Here is a 21,317-nt window from a genome sequence, read left to right as displayed (position 1 = left end):
CCCTCTCCCATCCTTCTTTCGGAAAACCCAACCATGACTCCATCTTGCATCTTCCTGCCTACAAACAAAGATTCCAGAGGGAAGTTCCGGTGATCAGATCTGTACAGCGTTGGTCCGACCAATCAGAATTCCCGCTCAAAGACTGTTTTGATCACGTGGACTGGAATATATTCCAGGTTTCCTCTGGAGATAATGTCAATGAACATGCCGACTCAGTTTCCGGATTCATAAAAAAATGCATAGATGACGTGATACCGATAGTATCTTTCAAAACACACCTGAATCAAAAAACATAGATTGATGGCAGCCTTGTAGGAAAACTGAAAGAGAGAGATTCTGATTATAAACATGGCAAGGTGACGGGGGACAATAGTTTGGTTAAACAGTACAAATATGACTTGATCAAGAGGGTGAAACACAAGTACAGAGACAAAGTCGAGGAGCCATTCAGCGGCCAGACACAAGGCATACAGTATGTTGCAGGGGCTCCTAACAATCATGGATTACAAAAAGAAAGCCAGCCACATCGCAGTCACCAACACCACCCTACCTGAAGAGCTAAACAACTTTTCACAAGAGGACAATGACACAATGATTGTGAGCTGCCGAGGAGAGCCCCCGATGACAACATGGGCTACAAACTCTGTCTCCACTGAGGACGTATGTAAGTCATTCAAACGTGTTAACCCTCGCAGAGCTTCTGACCCAGATGGCATTTCTAGCCATGCCCTCAGAGCATGTGCAGATCATTTTAAATCTCTCCCTAGCTCAGGCCTCTATACCCACCTGTTTCAAGATGTCCACTATCATCCCTGTGCCCAAGAAAGGGAAAGTAACTTAATTAAATGACTACCGACCAGTAGCACTCACTTCCGTCATCATGAAGTGCTTTGAGAGGTTACTTAAAGACCATATCACCTGCTCCCTCCCCGAAACACTCGACCCTCTCCAATTCGCCTACCACCCTGACAGATCCATGGACGACGCAATCGCCATTGCACTACACACTGCCCTTCCCCACCTGGACAAAATAAATGCATCTGTGAGGATGCTGTTCATTGACTACAGCTCTGTCTTCAATAACATAATGCCCTATAAGCTCATTACAAAGCTCATGGCCCTGGGTCTGAACTCCTCTCTACGTAAATGGGTCCTGGACTTCCTTCCTGGGCCATCCCCAGGTGGTGAAGGTAGGCAACATTAACTCCTCGACACTGACACAGGGTCACCACAAGCTTGCGTCCTTAGTCCACTCCTGTTTTCTCTGTATACCCATGACTGCGTGGCCTCACACAGTTCCAACTCCATCATCAAGTTCGCTGATGACCCGACAGCTGATGACCCGACAAGTTCGCCTGATCACCAACAACGTTGAGACAGACTACAGGGAGGAGGTAGGCACTCTGATGGCGTGTTGCCAGCTAAGAAACCTCTCCCTCAATGTTAGAACAACAAAGGAGTTGATTATGGACTTCAGGAGTAACCAGGCTGGACACGCCCCCATCCTCATTAAGAGGGCCGCTGTGAAGATGGTCAATAATGTCAAATTCCTCAGCGTACATATCTCAGAGAAGCTGAAATGGTCTAACCACATGGACACCGTATTGAAGAAAGCACAACAATGACTCTTCAACCTCAGGATGCTGAAGAAAGTTGGCCTGTCCCCGAGGGACCTTAAAGTGTTCTACAGGACCAGCATAGAGAGCACACTCTCGGGCTGCATCACAGCCTGGTACGGCAACTCCGCCTCCACGGACCGCAAGGCTCTTCAGAGGGTGATTGGGTGCACCATTGGGTGCACACTGCCTGCCCTACAGGACACCTCCAACACCAGTTGTCGCAGGAAGGCCAAGAAGATCACAAGGGACCCCAGCTACCCAAGCCCTGCCCTGTTCTCCCCACTTCAATCACTTAGACGCGGGCAGAACGAGAGCATCATGGCAAAAACTGAAAGACTGGCCAATATCTTCTACCCTCAGACCGTCAGGCTGCTGAATAGCCACTACTAGTCAGCTACCTGCTCCCCCCTCCCCCAAGCTACTTTTTACCTGCTGCTCCCCACCCCCTCATTATTGTATTTCACTAGTCCTGCACGTTGGCGCTCGAAGCCTAAAATTGTCACTGTACCCTGTCATTATACCTGCAACCTGTACATGTGACTATTAAACAATCTGAACCTAAATTATTCCAACAACTGTACACCCTGCTACATATCAGATAATCTACTCACACATACACAAATAACACCATGACCCTTATTCAGACCCTGAGAAGAGTGAGTCATGTCAACTGACACCAGCTCCCTGACACAGCTAGAGGCAGGATACAGGAGACCCCCTGGTGGATATAGAGAAATAGGTTCAACAAGTGGCTTGAATGTAAACTGCCCCAGGAAAGGTTTACATTACTGTAGAGCCCTTGGTGAGGAGTTTAAAGTGAATGTCCATCAATAGATGGGTAGTATAGGGAGTGTGTGTGGGTGTTTATTTTATATTTTAGTCATTTAGTCATTTAGCAGACGCTCATATCCAGATTGACTTACAGGAGCAAATAGGATTAAGTACCTTGCTCAAAGACACATCGGCAGATTGTTCACCTATTCAGCTGTGTGTGTGTGTGTGACACCTGTACAAGCCAGCCAGGTGTATGAAACAGTTAGGTCTAGAGAATCAGAGAAGAGCTATTAAGTTCTCAGGCTATTAAGAAACCTGAAAAATAAATGGAAGGATGTTCTGGCAGCTGCAAGGTATTGTGCAAATGTTGAATTTGGGAAAAAGTATATGCACCAAGGCAAAGACAGCCTTTAGATAGTCTTTTTGAGAGTGACCTAAAGAAGATCCTTCTGTTTGCCAGTAAATGGCATGCTGTGTTAAATATTAGTTAGATCATTTTCCTCTCCAGATGCACACTCAAGTTTCTGCTGCTGTCCTGTTGCAGACATACTTCTTCCTTTTTTAGACTTATTTTGCCCCCCTTACTAAATTGCTGTGGAAATTCTCTACATCTCCTGTTCTTTTGGGATTTGGCAGCCAAACTTGGTATGACAATGACCATAGGAGTAGGCAAGACATCACAAACAGATCTGGCGCTAGGCTTGTAATATAGCAGGATGGCAACAGAAATTAGATGACAGTAGCAGTATGAAACTCTCTGTGCCCAGAACCAAAAATGAAAAACTGCAATTTAGCTTCTTGAATGTCTCAATCTTGGTATAATTATCTGAGGACAAACATGAGAGTAAAAAAAGAGAATGTGCCAAACGGCCATGAACATAATGAAGGACGGGGGCTCATGGCAGCCAGACTTTGAGTGTTTCATTCCTCTGAGACACATACGTTTACGTCTGGTTTTCCATGTACTTAAAGGGTGAAAGAAAAATAAACTGAAAGAACCAAAGTGATGTGTTATGTAATCCCTGTTAATTTTATAGGGCTATTATAAAATAATGTGCTACTGCATTCTAGATCAAAGCAGAAACAGCTGCAATTTACATTTACCACAAACATTTTCTTCCCAAAAAAGGTAGAATAAAACAGAACATTAGCTACATACCACAGGAGGCTGCTGAGGGGAGGACGGCTCATAATAATGACGGGAATGGAGTGAATGGAAAGGGATCAAACACATGGAAACCAGAATGGAATTGAATCAAACACACAGAAACCAGAATTTAATGGTATCAAACACATGGAAACCATGTTTTTTAAACCATTCCATTGATTCCATTCCAGCAACTTCTGTAAGCCCGTCCTACCCAATTAAGGTGCCAAAGACTACCTGTTGAATTCGGAAGTTTACATACACTTAGGTTGGATTCATTAAAACTCATTTTTCAACCACTCCACAAATTTCTTGTTAACTAACTATAGTTTTGGCAAGTGGGTTAGGACATCTACTTTGTGCATGACACAAGTCATTTTCCCAACAATTGTTTACAGACAGATTATTTCACTTATAATTCACTGTATCACAACTCCAGAGTGTCAGAAGTTTACATACATTAAGTTGACTGTGCCTTTAAACAGCTTGGAAAATTCCAGAAAATTATGTAACGGCTTAAGAAGCTTCTAATAGGCTAATTGACATAATTTGAGTCAATTGGAGGTGCACCTGTGGATATATTTCAAGGCATACCTTCAAACTCAACGCTTTGCTTGACATCATGGGAAAATCAAAAGAAATCAGCCAAGACCTCAGAAAAAAGAAGTCTGATTCATGGGAGCAATTTCCAAATGCCTGAAGGCACCACGTTCATCTGTACAAACAATAGTACTCAAGTATAAACACCATGGGACCACGCAGCCGTCATACCGCTCAGGAAGGAGACGCGTTCTGTCTCCTAGAGATGAAAAAGCGTGTGCGAGCAAGGAGGCCTAAAAACTTGACTCAGTTACACCAGCTCTGTCAGGAGGAACGGGCCAAAATTCACTCAACTTATTGTGTGAAGCTTGTGGAAGGCTACCTGAAACGTTTGACCCAAGTTAAACAATTTAAAGGCAATGCTACCAAATACTAATTGAGTGTATGTACATTTCTGACTTACTGGGAATGTGATGAAAGAAATAAAAGCTGAAATAAATCATTCTCGCTACTATTATTCTGACATTTCACATTCTTAAAATCAAGTGGTGATACTAACTGACCGAAGACAGGGAATTTTTACTATGATTAAATGTCAGAAATTGTGAAAAAAACTGAGTGTAAATGTACTTGGCTAATGTGTATGTAAACTTCCGACTTCAACTGTATATCCAGTATAATGTTGTTTACTGGCCTTGTTCCGTGCTTGAAAGTGATAGCAACATGATTAAGACACTAATTACTGTATTGTTTAAATATATTTCCAACGGCATACCGTAAGCTATTTACAATAACAAAATCCAAACCATCCCATTTACCGTTCCCCCGTAAATTCCCAGTAAATGTTTGATAAAAAAATAGATGTAGCCAAGATAGAGTGCGTATAACAAGTTTAGGATGCTTGTGAACCTTACAGAACCTAGAAACTGTATTTACAAAACATACTTATAAAGATACTTCAGATGAATAAAGCACTGTGTTACCCCGGAGTGTCTTTGCATGGGGCATCAAATAAAATCATGAATGTGATCACTCGGCATCCCATTATGGCATCTTCACTATCAACTACAGATGGCTATAAAGTCTGAAAACCTCAAAAGATGGGCACTGGTACATTATTGTCTCACTATAAAACTGAAAACAAAGCGTTTCAAGAGCTAACTCTGCCTCATGCCAAGTAAAGGGGTTGAGTGCCATAGATAGTTCAGGTCTTGATTAGGAACAGTCAGTATGCATTGCATTGAGAACAGACTTGGGTTGAAATACAATTTGAAATCTTTCAAATACTTTAAGCATTTGTGTTAAAATGCCTAGAGCGCCAGGTGGGCAGGGTTAGGACTTTCTAGACTTTTCTATATGTTCTGTTAGGTTCTAAGTTCTGGTACAAATCCAGTCGGACACCAAAGAAAGCTTAGACTAGATTTATTCCACCCAGACTGAATGCATAACATAACATACAAGTCACACAGCATATATTTACACCCCTCGACTAGGCAGAGTTCCTCTCCTTGTATGTTAAGATAAACAATCAGTCAGTTTTTGTTGCTGGGCAGAAACTAGGTCTGTTCCTCTTCGTTGTGATTGTCATGGCCCAGCTTGAGTCCAGAACCTTTGTGTGTGGGTATGTGTGTGTGTGTGGGAGATAACGCTACAGTTAGTGTGTCGTTGAGGTGGGCCCCTCTGGCCCCTTTCCCAGATGTTTCCTACCTCTTCAACTGTTATCCTCACATCGATATTGAGTTCCACCACAACTTCTCCTTTCCCAACAAGTTACTGACACTAACTTGGCTTGTGTTATGAGAATTTTGTTATCAATGTTCATAAACTTCAATTAATCTACTCAGTCTGCAACCCAGAGTTTGTAATATTCTGGTTGAATGAAGCAGACAAGAGTCCCAGCTTACAAAAATCAAAGTGTTTATTCACGAGAATGTTCTGAAGGGCCGATTTCAAGTTTTACACCTTTATTGAATCTTTATTTAACTAGGCAAGTCAGTTAAGAACACATTCTTATTTTCAATGACGACCTAGGAACGGTGGGTTAACTGCCTCGTTCAGGGGCAGAATGACAGATTTTCACATTGTCAGCTCGTGGGATCAAATCTTGCAACCTTACAGTTAACTAGTCCAATGCTATAACCACCTGCCTCTCGTTGCACTCCACAAGGAGACTGCCTGTTATGCGAATGCAGTAAGCTAAGTTAAGTTGCCAGCTAGCATTAAACTTATCTTATAAAAAACAATCAATCAATCATAATCACTAGTTAACTACACATGGTTGTTGATATTACTAGTTTATCTAGCATGTCCTGCGTTGCATATAATTTGACTGAGCATACAAGCATACAAGTACCTGACTGAGCGGTGGTAGGCAGCAGCAGGCTCGTAAGCAATCATTCAAACAGCACTTTCGTGCGTTTTGCCAGCAGCTCTTCGTTGTGCGTCAAGCATTGCGCTGTTTATGACTTCAAGCCTATCAACTCCCGAGATGAGGCTGGTATAACCGATGTGAAATGGCTAGCTAGTTAGCGGGGTGCGCGCTAATAGCGTTTCAAACATCACTCGCTCTGAGACTTGGAGTGGTTGTTCCCCTTGCTCTGCATGGGTAACGCTGCTTCGAGGGTGGCTGTTGTCATTGTGTTCCTGGTTCGAGCCCAGGAAGGAGCGAGGAGAGGGACGTAAGCTGTACTCTGTTACACTGGCAATACTAAAGTGCCTATAAGAACATCCTATAGTCAAAGGTTAATGAAATACAAATGGTATAGAGGGAAATAGTCCTAAAATTCCTATAATAACTACAACCTAAAACTTCTTACCTGGGAATATTGAAGACTCATGTTAAAAGGAACCACCAGCTTTCATATCTTCTCATGTTTTGAGCAAGGACCTTAAATGTTAGCTTTCTTACATGGCACATATTGCACTTTTACTTTCATCTCCAACACTTATTGCACTGTTTTTGCATTATTTAAACCAAATTGAGCATGTTTCATTATTTATTTGAGGCTAAATTGATTTTATTGATGTATTATATTAAGTTAAAATAAGTGTTCATTCAGTATTATTATAATTGTCATTATTACAAATACACGAGAAAAAAAAATTGGGGGGTTAATCGGCATCAGCTTTTTTTGGTCCTCCAATAACCGGTATCGGCGTTGAAAAATCATAAATCGGTCGACCTCTATATCCTACGCACATATTTCCACACAAACAGTAGGTGAGTTTTATCCTTCTCCATAGTTCTCACCACTGTGTATCACTACCCAGCCGACAATTCCATTCCCCCGAGATTAGGGAAACCTTGAGAAGTACTCCCTATGCCCTCAAGGCCTAACCAGGTCGGTCCAAACACAGTTTAACTGTTCTCGGTATCTTTCTTCGGCCCCCACATACAAGTTCAAATCCTGAGCTACGCCTTGCTCAGACAGTCTGCGTTTTTCCACTATACAGATACATTGTTTAACCTAATTCTGGCTAAAACTACACACATGATTATAATTTTATGATTCTAATCAATTTCATACAATTATAAGGTTTCAGAGTGGAATTATTGAATCATTATCTTTCAACATTTAAATTATTTTATCAGCTTGACAGGAACCGAGACCAGACTATTGATATTTTGCCTAATCCTTACAAAGTCTATAAAAAAACCTGAGATGCCATATTGGTTCCCTTTTAGTGGCCAAGAACACTAGCGGACGTCCTCTGATCTACAGTACCCTGACTGTCTCCACCATACATATTGTTCCATCCAGACAGTACAGGACAGTACCTTCCCCATACACTGAGTATACCAAACATTTTTTTTTTTTTTTTTTAACCTTTATTTAACCAGGCAAGTCAGTTAAGAACAAATTCTTATTTTCAATGAAGGCCTAGGAACATTATGAACAACTTCCTTATATTGAGTTGCAAGTGACATCGATAAGGGATCATATCTTTCACCTGGATTCACCTGGTCAGTCTATGTCATGGAAAGACGTTCCTAACGTTTTATACACTAAGTGTATGTTCAAACCATCAGCAACAGGGAGAGGGGGGGAGAAATATGTTATCTGAGCAGTAGGCCTAATTGCCAGAACTATGGAAGTGTGGAACGGAGAAGGACAGTAAAGAAGCACAAAAACAATTAAGCATTCTGTATGCATTCAAAGTTTAATCTTGAATATTCAAATTTCACCTACTGTACCTTTGGGATATAGGTGATATATAGTTCTGTACTGAACATACCAGTCTTTTCTTTCTGTCTAGGTCTGTGTGTGTCTCCATTCTAATGTAAATACATCTGTACATGTGGATGGGTGTGTTAGTATGTAGTAACGTCTGCGTGTCAGACTCGCAGGCTGCTGAGCGGTGCAGTAAGATGGTGATATCACTGTAGCCCCTGGGTCTCAGTAATGCTGCTGTAACTCTCCAGGCCCTGGCATCCATCCCTCTGTAAAGCCTCACTGTGAGATCACAGCCAATGGGATAAAAGGAAGCTCTCTAGCTAACGAGGCCCGTTGGTCCCCATTACAGTATGGTGTAAATAACACAAGCGTCATTGTCAGGTCCAGACCTGGGTTCATATAGCATTTGCTTTCCTTCAAATGTTTGAATGCGCTTGCCTGTTGTAATGGGATCCAGCCGGTTGTCATGACAGGGTGACCTTGATGGCGGCGTTGCCAGGGCGGAACAGACTCAGCCTCCCGTCCAGAGTCCCGGTCAGCAGCTGGGAAGGAGAAAGACAGAGAATAAGGATGACATCATCACGCTACCCTTTGACTGATCACATGAGGGTAATTATAAACAGAGACTGACTGTAATTCCCTTTTCCTGATGACTTAAACTGAGATCTTCCGCTGCTCTACAGTATGTTCGCTACATACTTCAGTCTGAGACTGGCACCTTTGAAGTCGTTTCGGGGGACGTCAAAATGAGGAGTTCTGTACAAAACTAAGTATTTAGCGATTGGATCATCTGTAACTAAACAGAGTAGCAAAGCCAACTAAGAAATGTTCTAAATGCCGCTTTAACCATGTGTTCTGGCTCTGGTCCAATCCATCGGTTTCTGGGACAAATCAGAATGGTTAGAATGTGTTTGCGTTCTAGAAATCGTTAGGGAGGTACTCAGATCAAGACTCGTTGAGGAGAAGAAACTAACGCTGTGGGTGTGGCGTAGCGTTTGGCCGGAGCAAGGAGTTTGGGTAGCCAGGCAAGTATCCATACCTATCACGCTAAACTCTTTAGGGTGCCTCTCTACATGATCCTATAGTCTGGTTGTGCTGTCTTGCTAAGTCCTATAAATATCAACTGGCATGAAAACGACCGTAGCAGTTGGCAGTTTTCTCATGACAACGACCATAGGAGCACAAAAGACAGAGAAATATCTGGGACCAGGCTATTAAGCTATTTATTCCCTCTATCATACTGTTACATTTAACTCAGCATGATCCAAACGTCTAATTGGGGAAAGCCATGCAATATTGCATAACAGCACTGATCTCTACAACAAAGCTAAACCAAGAACATTGCAGCAGTTAAATCCCCAGGTTTATGATATCTCATAGCAATTCTCAGACCGTCCACACTGTGTCCCAAATTGCCCCCTATAACCTACATGCTCAGAAAAAAGGGTTATTCGGCTGTCCCATAGAATAACCTTTTTTGATCCCGGTAGAACTTATTTGGGTTCCATGTAGAACCCTCTGTGGAAAGGGTTCTACATGGCACTCAAAGGGGCTATTTCTACCTGGAACCAAAAGGGTTCCACGTGGAACCAAAAAGGGTTATTTAAAGGGTTCTCCTTGCGGACAGCCGAATAATCCTTTTAGGTTCTACATAGTTCTACATAAGTTGCATGGACTCTGTATGCAATAATTAACATGATGTTTTAATTACTACCTCATCTCTGTACCCCACACATACAATTATCTGTAAGGTCCCTCAGTGGAGCAGTGAATTTCAAACACAGATTCAAACACAAAGACCTGGGAGGTTTTCCAATGCCTCGCAAAAAAAGGGCACCTATTGGTAGATGAGTAAAAATGAAAAAAGCAGACATTGAATACCCCTTTTAGTATGGTGAATTTATTAATTACACTTTGGATGGTGTATCAATACATCCAGTCACTACAAAGGTACAGGTGTCCTTATTAACTCAGTTTCCAGAGAGGAAATAAACTGCTCAGGGATTTCACCATGACGCCAATGGTGACTTTAAAACACTTACAGAGTTTAATGGCTGTGATAGGAGAAAACTGAGGATGGATAAACAACATTGTAGTTACTCCACAATACTACAAAAGTAGGAAGCCTTGTTGCAAACATGCATTCTGTTTGCAACAAGACACTAAAGTAAAACTGCAAATAATGTGGCAAAGAAATTAACTTTATGTCCTGAATATAAAGTGTTATGTTTGGGGCAAATCCAACACAACACATCACTGAGTATCAAGCATGGTGGTGGCTGCATCATGTTATGGGTATGCTTGTCATTGGCAAGGACTAGGGAGTTTTTGGGGATAAAAATAAACAGAATAGCGCTAAGCACAGGGAAAATGACATGGAATGTTCTTGAGTGGGCTAGTTACAGTTTAGACTTAAATCAGCTTGAAAATCTATGTCAAGCAATTATCAACAATCAACTTGACAGAGCTTGAAGAATTTTGAAAATAATAATGTGCAAAAAATATTGGACAATCCAGGTGTGCAAAGCTGTAATACCTGCCAAAGGTGATTCTAACATGTATTGAGTAACGGGTGTGAATACTTATGTAAATTAGATATTTCTGTGTTTCATTTTCAATACATTTGCAAACATTTCAAAAAATATGTTTTCACTGGCATTATAGGTTATTGTGTGTAAAAAAGATATTAAGCCAAGCAGCCTGACCCACACACTCATGGATACAGACACACGCATTCACGGAAGTAGACACGCACGCACACACACACACACAACTCTCCCCCACACACGTATTCCCTTGTCCTCAGCTGCATCTCTCTCTCAAAGAGGAGGGATCATGATCTCAGCTATCCCCTGTCGGCCAATCAGCCAGTGACCCGGGCCAGAGCAACATTATCTCACCACTACGGCAGCCAATCTACAGGCTCCAATGCAACCTGGGAAACCTTCCATTTAGAGTTCATAGTGAGATTTTGGCCTGTGTGAGAGAGTCTGTGTCCTCAACAGCACTCCATTACCTATTAAGTGTACCACTTTTGACCAGGACCCATAGCCCTCTGGTCAAAAGTTGTGCGCCTATAAAGGGAATACGGTGCCATTTGGGACGCATGCTGATAAACCTTCCATTTGGGGTTCATAGTGAGACTTATGGTACTCATTCATAATGGGTTATGAGAGCTGTGGAAATTGATGTCACTCCGAGACATTAGTCAACACTGTACTGTACTAGTCTGTGACCTCAGGTTAACATACACCCCAAAAATTATCTGTATTTCATCACACAAGATCTGCACAGGTGCAAAAAATGACGGACTATTCCACTGGTTTCATTGCGCCAGGCAAGCTCAATGAAGCACAAGTATTTAAAATATATTAAATATGATTGGAGCCAGGTCTGATATCAACGAGAGACCAGCACATCAGCTAAACTTTCTAAGGATGGATGAGTGAATAGGCCCATATGCAGTCAACACCCTGATATGATAGGAAAGAGTCAGAACATCAGTCAAACACAAGTAGTCTGCTTAGCCCTAATAATGCACTTCAGTTAAACTTTCTGAGGATTGATGAGTGAATACACCCCTGTTGGGAAAGAGTCGGAAGAGTCTGAAGTGTTTGGATGGAAGATGGGTCAAACACTATCAGGGTTTATTTATTTAATCAGACACACACACATGCGCACAAACGTACGCACACACACACTGTCTCGCCCTATATCTATCAGGGTTTATTTTTTTAATCTCTTCTGGTTCGGATGTTGATGCTGTAGCAGATCCTCCTTACTGGAGACACAGGGACAATATCCAGCTGTGTGTGGAACGCTAGAAGAGGAGAGTTCACTGACACACACACAGGGCTGGCTCTAACCTTTTGGGGGCCTTATGCAAGATTTGGTTGGGAGCCCCCCCACCTTGCCGCAAATCATTTTAATTTCACACAGTTAATTTCACGCAATTCTACAATCTTTGCCATGGGGCGTTAAGAAAATGTAGCAATCATTGAATTCTAATTATTTTGGCTTGAGGCAGAGGGAATTTTTTTCTACAATTTTACAGCTAATTTCCTGCAATTCTATCCATTTTATCATGCGGTGGAAAGAAATTTTAGCAGTTTTAAAGCTAATTTCCTGCAATTCTACACATTTTTCCATGTACACATTTTCCATGACTTATGCCATGTTAATATGATATCTGAGTGAGAAAGAATAACACAAATCAATGGTGGCCTCCTGGAGGTCAGGGCCCTGTGCAAGTTGTTTTAATTTTTTATAGCTGGCTGGATTAAATAACAATCTAAACATTGCTAGCTGACATGGCTAATTGAGAGACTCTCAGTTCCTTACATAACAAGAGAAAAACTGCTGGTTCTGCTTTATTTGGAGAGCATCTTCATACAGGCTTCATAAGCACTACATAGATGCTTTACAAATCATATATAACCGTATGTCATGCGCTATAAAGATGCATAATGTGTGACATAACCATCAATGTATTTATTCACATTTATTAGAGCATGTAAGACAGTTATAGATGATTTGTGACCCATTTATGTAGTGCTTATGAAGCCTATATGAATGCTTTATGGTGGCCCTCTAAAGGACGGGGCCCTAAGGGACTGCTTATGCCTGGAGCAGGCCCTGCACACATGCTGACTGTCTGTCTGCGTCTCACATGCTCTGCAGGAAGTCAGTCACCCCACCCATACACAGACACATGGATCCGTACACACACACACACACACAACGCACGTACACAGACACATGGATCCGTACACACACACACACACACACACACACACACACACACACACACACACACACACACACACACACACACACACACACACACACACACACACACACACACACACACACACACACACACACACACACACACAGTGTTCTTATATCCTCGTGGGGACCTAAAATGTATTTCCATTCAAAATCCTATTTTCCCTAAACCTAACCCTAAACCTTATCCTAAACCTAACCCTTATCCTAACCCTAAACCTTATCCTAACCCTAACCCTAAACCTTATCCCAACCCTAACCCTTATCCTAACCCTAACCCTAAACCTTATCCTAACCCTAACCCCTAAACTTAAAATAGCCTTTGTCCTTATGGACGTGGGAAATGACCCCATGAAGGAGAATTTTCCTTGTTTTACTATTCTTCTGTCAGTAAAACATTAAATGGACACAGTCTGCTGTAGCTAACCCTCCTATTACCCCTACCCATCTAGCTAACCCTCCTATTACCCCTAACCATCTAGCTAACCCTCCTATTCACCCTACCCATCTAGCTAACCCTCCTATTACCCCTACACATCTAGCTAACCCTCCTATTACCCCTAACCATCTAGCTAACCCTCCTATTACCCCTAACCATCTAGCTAACCCTCCTATTACCCCTACACATCTAGCTAACCCTCCTATTACCCCTAACCATCTAGCTAACCCTCCTATTCACCCTACCCATCTAGCTAACCCTCCTATTACCCCTACACATCTAGCAAACCCTCCCATTACCCCTACCCATCTAGCTAACCCTCCTATTACCCCTACACATCTAGCAAACCCTCCCATTACCCCTACCCATCTAGCTAACCCTCCTATTCACCCTACCCATCTAGCTAACCCTCCTATTACCCCTACACATCTAGCTAACCCTCCTATTACCCCTACACATCTAGCTAACCCTCCTATTACCCCGAACCATCTAGCTAACCCTCCTATTACCCCTACACATCTAGCAAACCCTCCTATTACCCCTACCCATCTAGCTAACCCTCCCATTACCCCTACACATCTAGCTAATCCTCCTATTACCCCGAACCATCTAGCTAACCCTCCTATTACCCCGAACCATCTAGCTAACCCTCCCATTACCCCTACACATCTAGCAAACCCTCCTATTACCCCTACCCATCTAGCTAACCCTCCCATTACCCCTACACATCTAGCAAACCCTCCCATTACCCCTAACCATCTAGCTAACCCTCCCATTACCCCTACACATCTAGCAAACCCTCCCATTAACCCTAACCATCTAGCTAACCCTCCTATTACCCCTACACATCTAGCAAACCCTCCCATTAACCCTAACCATCTAGCTAACCCTCCCATTACCCCTAACTATCTAGCTAACCCTCCTATTACCCCTACCCATCTAGCTAACCCTCCTATTAAAAATGGCCCTAACCATCTAGGTAACCATCATATTACCCCAAATCATCTAGCTAACCCTCCCAATACCCCTAACCATCTAGCTAACCCTCCCATTACCCCTACACATCTAGCAAACCCTCCCATTACCCCTACCCATCTAGCTAACCCTCCTATTACCCCTACACATCTAGCAACCCCTCCCATTACCCCTAACTATGTAGCTAACCCTCCTATTAAAAATGGCCCTAACCATCTAGGTAACCATCATATTACCCCAAATCATCTAGCTAACCCTCCCAATACCCCTAACCCTCCCATTACCTCTAACCATCTAGCTAACCCTCCCATTAGCCCTAACCATCTAGCTAACCCTCCCAATACCCCTAACCATCTAGCTAACCCTCCCAATACCACTAACCATCTAGCTAACCCTCCTATTAAATGTCCCTAACCATCTAGCTAACCCTCCCATTAGTCCTAACCATCTAGCTAACCCTCCCATTAGCCCTAACCATCTAGCTAACCCTCCTATTACCCCTAACCATCTAGCTAACCCTCCCATTATCCCTAACCATCTAGCTAACCCTCCCATTACCCCTAACTATGTAGCTAACCATTTTCTTAAATGGCCCTAACCATCTAGCTAACACTCCTATTAAATAACCCTAACCATCTATATAAAACTCCTATTAACCTTAACCATCTAGCTAACCCTCCTACAAGCCCTAACTGTCTAGCTAACCCTTCCAATACCCCTAACAATCTAGCTAACCCTCCTATTAAGTTCCAACTGGAACTCAAAATAATTATAACTTCAGCTGTGTGAGTTTAAATAAAGTCATGCAATACAATAAGTGTACACATTTGGTGAATCATAATAACTCAGATAATCATGCATGTATGTAAGACGTGTCTTGTAAGTAGAAATATGATGTTGGCTTCCTAGGGGGTGTGTTCATGATTTGATGCCATGATAATTATGACCTGACTGAAGGAAAAAAACAACACACTCATACATATTGGTTGGTAGGTAAAATTTGGGTAGCAAAGCAACCGGTAGTTTCCCAAAGTTACCTGAATTTTCAGTCGTTTTGGTAATTAACAGAAAATCTATGGCTATCTAGCAGAACTTTGGTCATTTTTACTTGAATAACTTTTAAAAAGTATTCATATATAGCATTCATTTTATATACCCTTTAATTTTCTCTACTTTTGAAAAATAAAATGACATGTACTTTTTTGTGATATCGAATTGTTAGTTATAGTCTTTTCCCATTGCTGCAACTCCCGTACAGACTCAGGAGAGGTGAAGGTTGAGAGCCATGCGTCCTCCGTAACACAACCCTCCCAAGCCGCACTGCTCACTTAACCCGGAAGCCAGCCGCACCAATGTGTCAGAGGAAACACTGTACAACTGGCTACCGAAGTCAGCGTGCATGTGCCCGACCCACCACAAGGAGCTGCTGAATGTGATGGGACAAGGGCATCCCGGCTGGACAAACCCTCCCCTAACCTGGAAAATTGTGCCGCGCCTCAAGGGTCTCCCAGTCGCTGGATCGAACCAGGGTGTGTAGTGATGCCTCTAGCACTGCGATGCAGTGCCTTGGACTGTTGCACCACTCAGGAGGCCCTACTTTTAAATATTTTCAAAACAGAATGTTATCAGATCTTCAACCAAAACGTAACATTAGATAAAGGGAACCTGAGTCAACGAATAACACAACAATTACATACTCTAATTTATTTCATAAACAAAGATTTACAACACCCAATGCCCCTTTGTGAAAAAGCAATTGCCCCCTTACACTCAATAACGGGTTGTGCCACCTTCAGTTGCAATGACTTAAACCAAACACTTCCTATAGTTGTTGATCAGTCTCTCATGTTGCTGTAGAGGAATTTTGGCCCAGTCTTCCATGCAGAACTGCTTTAACTCAGTGACATTTTGGGGGTTTCAAATATGAACTGTTCATTTCAAGTCTTGCGACAACATCTCAATTGGGATAAGGCCTGGACATTGACTAGGCCATTCCAAAACTTCAAATTTGTTGCTTTTTAGACATTTTCATGTAGACTTGACTGTGTGTTTCAGATGATTGTCTTGCTTCATGACCCAGCTGCGCTTCAGCTTCAGCTCCAGCTCACAGACAGATGGCCTGACATTTTCCTGTAGAATTTATGGTTCCTTCTTTTGAGGCAAGTCGTCCAGGTCCTGAGGAAGCAAGGCATCCCCAAACCATCACACCACCACCACCATGCTTGACCGTCGGTATAAGGTTCTTACTGTGGAATGCAGTGTTTGGTTTTTCGCCAGGCATAATGGGACCCATGTCGTCCAAAAATATATACATTTGACTCATCTGTCCATAGAACATTCTTCCAAGATTCTTGATGATCATCCAGGTGCTTCCAGGTACTTTTTCTGAAAACTTCAGTCAACCTTTTGGACAAGATGGGTCCCATTATGTCTGTCGAAAACCAAACACTGCATTCCATAATTTTTTGTTATTTGTAAACTCAGGTTCCCTTTATCTAATATCAGGTTTTGATTGAAGTTCTAATAACATTCAGTATCAAAAATATGCAAACAGAGAAAATCAGAAAGAGGGCCAATACTTTATCACGCCACTGTATCATTGTCCATGAGTTTCTTGTAGAAATAATTGACAAATGAATGACAAAAGAATCTAACGAACAATGGCATTATTTCCAATTAACTGCAACTCTTCCAACTATTGATGTTTTTCACAACTGCCACCAAACATTTACAGCAAAAACATACTGACATAATAAATTAAATAAATACATGTCTGTGTGTAAAAATATATAAAGGATATTTCATGCTGAAACCCTCATATTAAACACCAATGGTATTCACTAAATTGATGGTTTATATTTAGGATCATGTTTTACAGATTTGTCATTATATTTTTATTTTAAAATCATAATTTCATATATTTCACATTGCCACAAAGTCAGAGATCATTACAGACACCTGTAAAAATCTGAAGAGCCACTAGATGTCTTGTGATAGATTACATTACATCTTTGAAAGATACCAACATTCTGGTAGTTTACTGGTAAACTTTGAAAGTTTCCAGTCATATACTCTCCCTTTGCAACCATAGGTATAATAGTACATAGTAATTGCATCAACTTGCTGATTGTTCCCCATCTGCTTAGTACAGGGCATTCCATGTCTTTATGTCTGTCTGAGGTGGGCCTTTTAATGGGCAATCTACAGTTTCTACATCCATTAGTGGGCTTATAAATGAATGATATACACATCGATTCTTGAAGAATATAACTTATAAATGCCTCATGAACTTAGATCAACTATCTAGCCCCATCAGAACCCCCAAAATAAGCTTGTTTTAGTCCTTTGATTGATTGTAAACAATGTAATTATAAACAAAGACTTTTGCTTCAACATATGGTTAAAAAGATAATTTTGATTTCATGGCTGGTCAGACCTTTCATCCATAGTCTATGAATTTGAGAATGGTTACATTTCTCCAGCCCCATCCGTCAGCTTTTTACAGCTTCAAAACATGTTTAAAACTATCATTTTTATCACATGGATGGTCAGTCCTTGCATCCATAGCCCTGTCTATGAATTTGAGAGTGGTTCTCTCTAGCCGCATCCCTCAGCTATTTAAACAAATCGGTGACCCATTTGATATTGTCTGAACTGTAGATTGCAGTACAGAGACAGCCAGCGCAGACAGACATATGGATGACTGACAGGCTCAACATTGATCCTCAGTCCAGATGGTCTAGCTTACCCCAGATGGTCTAGCTTACCCCAGGACAGGACCCCGACTGAGAAAGTTCCAACTACACACTGACACTGACTGTCTGTCTGTCTGACTGACAGAAGGATGGACAGACGGCGTACTCATGGTTGCCTCGTCTTATCATAGGGGTTAACTACATCCTTATTACTACATCCTGGCTTTGGCCACTACATCCTTATTACTACATCCAGGCTATGGCCACTACATCCTTATTACTACATCCTGCCTATGGCCACATCATCCTGGCTATGGCCACTACATCCTGGCTATAGCCACTACATCCTTATTACTATATCCTGGCTATGGCCACTACATCCTGGCTATGGCCACTACATCCTGGCTATGGCCACTACATCCTTATTACTACATCCTGGCTATGGCCACTACATCCTTATTACTACATCCTGGCTATGGCCACTACATCCTTATTACTACATCCTGGCTATGGCCACTACATCCTGGCTATGGCTACTACATCCTGGCTATGTCCACTACATCCTGGCTATGGCCACTACATCCTTATTACTACATCCTGGCTATGGCCACTACATCCTTATTACTACATCCTTATTACTACATCCTGGCTATGGCCACTACATCCGTATTACTACATCCTGGCTATGGCCACTACATCCTGGCTATGGCCACATCATCCTGGCTATGGCCACTACATCCTTATTACTACATCCTGGCTATGACCACTACATCCTGGCTATGGCCACATCATCCTGGCTATGGCCACTACATCCTGGCTATTAGCAAAAAGAGTAGAACTGATTGCCAAATCAAATGGTCAATTGAGAAGTCTCGTTAAGTAGCTATGACATTACTCTTTCCATGAAAGTTGATTCCTGAAAGTATCCGACGTGAAACAATGGAATTACAGTACATATGTATTTCGACAGAAATTAATGGGTTTTGGTCTCAATAGGAACCCAGGTAGTCTAGCGCTTATGAGCGTTGGGCAACTACTTAACACTAATTGCTCCTGTAAGTCGCTCTGGATAAGAGCATCTGCTAAATGACTGAAATGTTAAATGTAATCCAGGACCTTTTCTACTGTATTGTTACATTGAGTATTATGTCTCAATAAAGATCCTCTAGGAACACAAATCTTTTTCATTATTTATTTATTTATTTAACTAGGCAAGTCAGTTAAGAACAAATTCTTATTTACAATGACAGCCTACCCCGGCCAAACTTTTGTCAAAAGTAGTGCACCATGTAGGAAATAGGCCCATAGGGCTCTGGTCAAAAGTAGAGCACTATATAGGGAATAAGGTGCCATTTGGGATGCATGCAGCCCAAGAATATCAATCACCCATAGCAACACACAATACATTTCCACATCACCTCCCCTCGGTTTGGGATCGGTTAATCCTCCCTGCAGACAACACAGGTGTCTCAGTGTGTGTGTGTGTGTTTTTGGAACAGAGGCTGAGTGGTTGACTGCTTGACCTTAGTGTCTCTTCCATCCTCCCCTGTTCCCTCTCTTCAACTCCCCCATCTCATCTCCCTGCTACCTCATCTCATCTCTAGCACATATTACAGTATGGAACATCCCACAGTGATGTGTGTGTCATCTGGGATACTAGCTCTACGGGAGGGAATAGCCTGCTCTGGTCTGTAACTCTGATAAATGTTGTGCTTAGGGAGGTTAAGATCCTTGTCTGGCTCAGACATTATTGTAAAAGAGAATGGTGGAATCGCCGTAATCTACTTTTTCATTTTATTATTGAATATTTAAAAACATACAATGTACTTGCAGTGAAGACGCTCAACAACTACATCACATTAGTCATCTAACAGACTCACATCCAGAGGGACAGACAGAAGCAACCAGGGTCAATGCACTGCTCAAGGGCACGTCGACAGATCTCCCACAAGGTCAAAAACGGGGACCCGAACCAGCGATCCGTCAGTCACCGGCCAAAGCTTCCAACTGCCAGGCCACCAGCCCTCCTAGATCCCCCCACAGTTCACCAAAAGCTGCCCCTCAATCATTCAAGACCCGCCACACAGAATAATAAATAAATAAATAATATTTCCATTCCCCACCCCGAAGACCCCCCTCCCAATGAACCTACAACCAACCAAATGAACAAAAGAGAAAGACAAACGAAAACAGAAAACAACAATGCAAAAAACAAAAGACATCAAGGACAACAAAAATCATAACAGCAAGGCCAACTGAATATGTTTGAGTGCATGCATTGCACTATTTACGTGTGTGCGTTTGTGTATGTGCACATGTGTGCATTTGACTGAGAGTGTGTGAATATGCACGGCATCAGCCTCAGGCAAACCGGCATTAGCTGTAACAACATTGCCCCTCAGTGTTATTCAAATGTACTTTTTGTTACGTTTAATTTTTTCAACTTTTATCTTTGAAGTCATTCTATCTCCCACACAGCAACTCCACTCCCACTTGTCTCAAATTCCAGATCCCAACCCTCAGCCCATCCCACCTATCTCTGCTGGTCACCCTCTTCGGATTTCTATGCACCATACAGTGGGGCAAAAAGGTATTTAGTCAGCCACCAATTGTGCAAGTTCTCCCACTTAAAAAGATGAGAGAGGCCTGTAATTTTCATTATAGGTACACTTCAACTATGACAGACAAAATGAGGGGAAAAAATCCAGAAAATCACATTGTAGGATTTTTTATGAATTTATTTGCAAATTATGGTGGAAAATAAACTTTTGTTATTGACCAAATACTTATCTCAATACTTTGTTATATACCATTTGTTGGCAAAGGCAGAGGTCAAACGTTTTCTGTAAGTCTTCACAAGGTTTTCACACACTGTTGCTGGTATTTTGGCCCATTCCTCCATGCAGATCTCCTCTAGAGCAGTGATGTTTTGGGGCTGTTGCTGGGCAACACGGACTTTCAACTCCCTCCAAAGATTTTCTATGGGGTTGAGATCTGGAGACTGGCTAGGCCACTCCAGGACCTTGAAATGCTTCTTACGAAGCAACTCCTTCGTTGCCCGGGCGGTGTGTTTGGGATCATTGTCATAATGAAAGACCCAGCCATGTTTCATCTTCAATGCCCTTGCTGATGGAAGGAGGTTTTTACTCAAAATCTCACGATACA

General features: G+C 42.1%; 1 protein-coding gene across 1 annotated transcript in view; it reads right to left on the bottom strand.

Annotated features, from left to right (window-relative positions):
• Positions 1-7,337: 7,337 nt before the first annotated feature.
• The window catches only part of wdr27 (WD repeat domain 27), a 159,978-nt gene continuing 145,998 nt past the window's right edge, over positions 7,338-21,317 (bottom strand). The window contains exon 24 of the mRNA XM_031804757.1: positions 7,338-8,797. Coding sequence (XP_031660617.1) covers positions 8,720-8,797 — 78 coding nt within the window. The 3' untranslated portion in view covers positions 7,338-8,719. The remainder of the gene's footprint in view (positions 8,798-21,317) is intronic.

This window comes from Oncorhynchus kisutch, linkage group LG25, assembly GCF_002021735.2.
Source record: "Oncorhynchus kisutch isolate 150728-3 linkage group LG25, Okis_V2, whole genome shotgun sequence".
NCBI classification, from domain to species: Eukaryota; Metazoa; Chordata; class Actinopteri; order Salmoniformes; family Salmonidae; genus Oncorhynchus; species Oncorhynchus kisutch.
Note: the sequence above shows the minus strand (reverse complement) of the source record. Positions and strands in the feature narration are given on the sequence as shown.